At 44.6% G+C, this 5940-nt stretch overlaps 1 protein-coding gene across 1 annotated transcript; it reads left to right on the top strand.

Annotated features, from left to right (window-relative positions):
* Positions 1 to 342: 342 nt before the first annotated feature.
* gbp (glycogen synthase kinase binding protein) lies at positions 343 to 1311 on the top strand. The gene has a single exon (XM_079275697.1). The coding sequence runs from the start codon at positions 441 to 443 to the stop codon at positions 945 to 947; it is 507 nt and encodes a 168-aa protein (XP_079131823.1). The 5' UTR covers positions 343 to 440; the 3' UTR covers positions 948 to 1311.
* The last annotated feature ends 4629 nt before the right edge of the window (positions 1312 to 5940 follow it).

Genomic DNA, 5940 nt, shown 5'->3' with positions numbered 1-5940 from the left:
AGCAGCAGACAGTTATGAGTTATGTAATGTGCATTTGAACGGAGCGGACCAACGGAGCCGCGTGGTCGGGTTCGAGGCGGGAAACCGGATCACCGGTAAAAAGAAAATAGCGCAAACGAGCGTTATCGTTCATTTTTTTACAGTTTGAGATTTTCGCTGATATTTTAAATGTATGACATTTTAACTCGATGATTCATCGCGTGGATCACGTGTAACCTTGTAGTTTATTTTGGTTTAAAATAAATAAAACGCCCCTCCCCCTTGCGAGGGAACATGGTACAGTCCAAAAGCGCGTCATCCATTGTTTACAAATCAAACCCTGGTTGTTGGTTAGAGCCGAGCGGCGTGGTGAGAGCGAGGAGCGGCTCGCAGTCACACCGACAACAAAACACCCCGAAACAGCTCACACCGAACCCCGCGGACACGACACACCCGCCAGCATGCCGTGTCGGGAGGAGAACTACATCTTTCTGCAACAGTCCGTCACCGTCGACTCCAAAGAAGTGGACGCGCTGGTGACCAAAATCGGCGAAGCGCTGCAGCTCCACAACCACAGCGGCGGCGGGCACCAGAAGAAGACCGTGTCCGTGTCCTGTCTGCACGGCGGCACGACCACCACCACCGTCGGCGGCGTCAAACCGGCGGCCATAATCAGCGGCGGAAGCGGCGGCGACACAGGCGCTCCGGCGCAGAAACGCCGCCACGGCTGCTGTATGCGGTTCCGGAACCGGAACCACCGGGCGAACCCGTACAGCATCCAGGAATGGGACCACCAAATCAAACCGTGGAACAACAAAAAGAGGAGAGCCGCGGAGGAGGACGACGATCCGCACCGGCTGCTGCAGGAGCTGATTCTCTCGGGGAACCTGATCAAAGAGGCCGTGAAGAGGCTGCAGTTCTCCGCAGCAGCAGACCGTGTCAGCACGGCGGACAGTGTGCCGTGCTGATGCCGGACCGGTGGACTCTCACGCGGACTGTTTTTAGATTTAAATTCACAGAACTGGTAGCTACGTCTGTTTTCTAATTTCATCCATTTGTTTGTTACGCAGCCGGCCAATGAGCCGCGCTGTTGACGTTTGAATGGCTCCGGGGGGGGGGGTTTAAACCACCACATTTAAACCAACGTTTCACTGGAAAATAGTTTATTTCACCCAAGAAAAAGCTAATCTCGTGTGATTTAACACGGAAACACACTTCACACGGGTGTGTGTGTGTGTGTGTGTGTGAACACTGGGCTGATCAGTGATTGAGTCATGAACAGACAGGAAGTCGATGCTCATTCATTTCTTATTTACCACTACATCCGGGAACTCGTTCATGTGTTGTTTTGGGGGGGGGGGGGGTTCACATGGTGAGCCGGTCCCTGCTGTGGCAGACTTCTGATGGGGGGGGGGGGGTTAAAGTAGACCTTCTGTTTACAATCTAATGCTGACCTCCTCAGACTCATTTAATTCCAGCGTGTTCGGTGTGTTGTCCTTTAACTCCAGACTGATCAGAGATTACTTTATCAGTCAGAAGCTACAGGAGGACACGCTCCTCCTCTGTCAGCAGCTGCACCGTGTTTCTCTTCTAGATTATTATTATTGATGGAGGAGGAACATGAACGTGGAGGTAGATGTGTGTCTGTCGTGGTTTTGGGAGGTCGTCACATGACCCACTTCTCTGGTGCTCTCACCTTTCTGGGATTCCGTCTGAGGAGTTGTGATTAGTTTTTGTATTTGTTTCTTCTCTGTGTAAAGAAGTCACCACGCCTGCTTCGTACCGAAGCATCTGATCGTGTTCCTGAGTATTCAGGCCTTATCACTTGTTTTCTGTTGTCTTAATAAACTCATTTTCTGTTTTTCCAAACCGCTGCAGAGTTTCTTTCTTTTGGCCTCTTGTGTTTGTGAGTGTGGACAACGTGGTCTTGAAGGACACGTGCTCATTATCAGCCTATAAATACCCCCCCTCCCCCTCACAGCATGACGCCATCGGTGAACAACATGTTTTGCTCCAGAGGCGGAGCGGCCATGCAGCCGGAGTCCTCCACCGTGTTGATGTCAGCGCCCTCTGCTGCTCACACTGAGTCAGCAGCAGGAGCTGAGGTCATGTTCTGGGTCTCCAGCTGAAGAACGTCTCATTGCTCCACACGTCAGGATTCACCTCAGAGAATAATAATATTATTATTATTGTGCAGATGATAATCTGATGTATCCAGAGCACATAACTATCACTGTCATTGCACACGCAACACAACACCGCTCTGTGCTTTACATGAAGCACAGAAAGGGAACAGGCGTGAATTATTTTCGACTAATATTTAAGTCAAACTAGTAAGACTGTCTGTCTTCAGGGCCCCGTTCCTCGTACGTGGTTCAACTAAATCGATCAAATGTCCTGTAAGCGGCTGAAATGAACCCGATGATTGATGTCAGGCTGTCTCGGTTTCTCCGAGGCTGATCCGCTCTCAAACAGTCTCGTTAATTCGAGACCAGAGGATGATTGCGCGTGCCCGTCCTACGTCAAAAGGGAAGCGTCGATCACCGAAACATCATGTTCTAACAGTACAATGTCAAATAAAGTCAGAGAGATGCAAGACAAGGGTGTCCCTTGTCTCCTCTTCTGTTTGTCCTGGCCATCGAACCTCTAGCAATTGCAATTAGAGGCAATAGTGAGATAACTGGTGTCACAATTAATGATATGGAGAATAAAATAGGACTATTTGCTGATGATATAGTGCTCTTTCTGACAGACTTGAAACAATCTACCTTCTTTACTACGTTTAATAGGAACATATGGTAGTTTCTCAGGTTACAAGGTTAATGCATCTAAATCTACAATCCTATTTTAGAAAAAATCTGAGCGATTGACTCCACCACTAAATTCTCCATTTAGGAACATCGTGGACAGCTTCACATACCTCGTGTTAAAATCACGCCTACAATAGAATCCATGGCACCGACTAACTATAACCCTGTGACTGAGTCAGCAGTTTAATCTATTAACAGATGGAGATCTTTGCCAATCTCCATGATTGGGCGTATCAATATTCTGAAGATGAATGTTCTTCCTAAATTCCTATACCTTTTTCAAAACATCCCACTTGCTCCTCCTAATTTCTTTATTAAAATGAAACGGCTTTTTTGTAATTTCATTTGGAACGATAGACGCTCAAGACTGCGCATGACGCTGTTATACTTACCATATGACAGAGGTGGGTTAAAACTCCTTTACCTCCAGGGACACTAGTGGGCCGCCCAACTACGAGCAGCTTCACATCGGTTTGAACACCAGTCAACGCTGCACTGGATAAGGATGGAGGAAAGCACAACTTCCAAAATCCCCTTCTATCTCTACCTCTACTCAGCAAACAGACACTTTGAAGAGACACACTGCAAACCCCTTTGTTAAAAATACGCTGACAGTCTGACATGAGGTGTTGAGCTATCTTGGGGAAAAACTCCTCTATCCCAATATTCACCTATTTGGGGGAACAGAAACTTTACGGCAGGTACTAACGACTCTGGTTTAAGTTATGGGCAGACAGAGGAATCGGAAAGATTTCAGATTCATATGATTGTGATACTCTTACTCTTAAGTTTTAATGACACCAAGCAAAAGTTTAGCATCGATACAAAACATTTTTTCAAGTATCTAAAGATAAGATGCTTCATAATAAAGACACAGAACTCTGTAAATGTCCCCTCTCTAACTTCTTTAGAAAAGATCGCTCTAAACCATTATGGACCAGATGGACTGACCTCAGAGTTCTATCAGACGATCATCGCTGCAGCAAAAGAATCCTCCGATGACAGAAGGCTAGCATGGTGTTCAGACCTACATGAAGAAATCACTGAAGAAGAGTGGCAGGACATGTGTCTACAGAGTCAAGTCCCAACAATCAACTCAAGGTTCAAACTTCTCCAGTATGAATGGGTGATGAGAACATACATGACTCCAGAGTTACTGCATCGCATGGACCCCGATACACCGGATGCTTGTGTTAAATGTGGCCTACATGAAGGTAGCTCGTCTCATTGCCTTTGGGAATGCACCCTCATTCAGGATTTCTGGAAAGAGATTCTTACAATTGTATCTAACTGTATTAACGAACAACTTCCATTAAGTCAAAAACTCTGTCTTTTTGGGTGTTTCCCAGTAAACTGTACACTTAACAGCAGCAAAAAGAAGATGGTCATATTTTGTCTTCTTGAAGCTAAACATAAAATTGCAGCGGCTTGGAAATCTGTACACAGGCCGAGCAAACGAACTTGGACAGAGGGACTGATCCAGTGCCTCGCCCGAGAGAAACTTACATCTGCAGTTAAAGGAAATATAACATCTTTGCAAAGATTTGGGGCTCATTGATGGAGTTTCTGGAGGGGGAAGATTTTGTTGTTTCCATACAGTCTACCGTTTTCCTTTTTGTTTTTGTTTCCCTTCCCGTTTTTTTTCTCGTTTCTTTCTTCTCTGACTGGTCACGTTAGGGAATGTGGGAGCATTCTATTTGTGGGGTATAATATGTATCTACCTGTGCATGTACATATCTGTCACCCTCTACTGTTATTTTTAATTTTTGTTTCTGCTGAGAAACAGTCAGTAACATCCAACAACACATGCCATTTTTATCTTTAATTTTATCTTTATTTGAAATTTCTCTGAGTGCCTTTTGTTGTGCCTTGTTTTGTCTTGTTTGTGTATTGTGGAAAAGCCAATAAAAACATGCTTTTTACTCCGCTGACGAGCAGCAGATGATCATGAACGCATACGAGGAATTCAAGACCGAAATCACGGCAAAATATAACAGCGCACCGCTGCGAGGGCGAGACAGGAAGCACGGCAACACATCACAGACGAGTTAAATGCGTCAGTGTTGGAAACGTATAAGTGCCTCATCACCCTAATCAATCACATGACATGTCTTTAATGTGCTGCTGGCAGTAGACTTCATGATGCATCATCCAATGAGATCTATAGCGACAATAATGATCTCAACTCTTCAGAATAATAATAAAAACAAGCCCAACGAGGATCTAATGATACTCATTAATATGAGGATATATGTACTGTATGCCCTCATGTATCATGTACTATATACATGTATGTGTAGATTACCATATAGAACTAGTTTGAATGTGTGTGTGTGAGAATCTGTTTATGGGCGGATCAGTATGTGTGTGTGTATTATTCATAATCAGACATTCAATCAACTGAAGCAGTGAAAAGAAATAGTGTGATTCTCTGTGTTCTCATCATGATCCACCTTCATCATGTTCTACAGTAATGATGTGCTGCTGTACTAATAACACTCATATCATTATGAGTGCTTTAACCTCATGTATGCAACCAGCCATCAAGAGGACATGAGAGCAAGTACACACTCAGCACACACACAATTCAGAATGCTGAGTCAGCACAATATGTGCCATAATGTAATGAACACATCCATAAGTTTATTAAGCGCCAAATGAACTTTGCAAACAGCGCGGCATGCTCCAGGCGTCTCATTCTCCTCTGTGCCAAATGTCTCAATTCGTCTCAAAGTCCAGGAGCCAATCAGGCCATACATGCTTTTGCCATCCAATCAGATGGCTGCGTTTGTCTCAAATGTCTCAAAGCCGACATCCAATCAGATGGCTGCGTTCTGTCTAATCCTAAATCTGGAGCCGCCATGTTGGATCCTCGCTACGTTGAGACGTAAACAAAACAGATATTACCAGTAAGTGCAATATTTTCAATTGTATTCAATTGTATTGATATAGCGCTTGCTAATTTGTGTTAGATATGAATATACAACACAGTAGAACTCATATAAACTTCGGACATCGCTCACGCTTAGTTTACTGCCCTTATCTGAGTGATGGATGCTCACTAGACTGTAACATTACAGTCTGAGCTTTATAGTTCCTACGATGTGAAACTTCAATATTAATACCTGAAGTTATAGCGTTAAACTCTTTG

Source organism: Melanostigma gelatinosum, assembly GCF_949748355.1.
Source record: "Melanostigma gelatinosum genome assembly, chromosome: 9".
NCBI classification, from domain to species: Eukaryota; Metazoa; Chordata; class Actinopteri; order Perciformes; family Zoarcidae; genus Melanostigma; species Melanostigma gelatinosum.
The sequence above is the reverse complement of the archived record's forward strand: the minus strand, read 5'-3'. Positions and strand labels throughout refer to the sequence as shown.

Coding starts and splice junctions, on each gene's coding strand:
- gbp (XM_079275697.1), top strand. CDS start 441: ATGCCGTGTCGGGAGGAGAACTACATCTTTCTGCAACAGTCCGTCACC.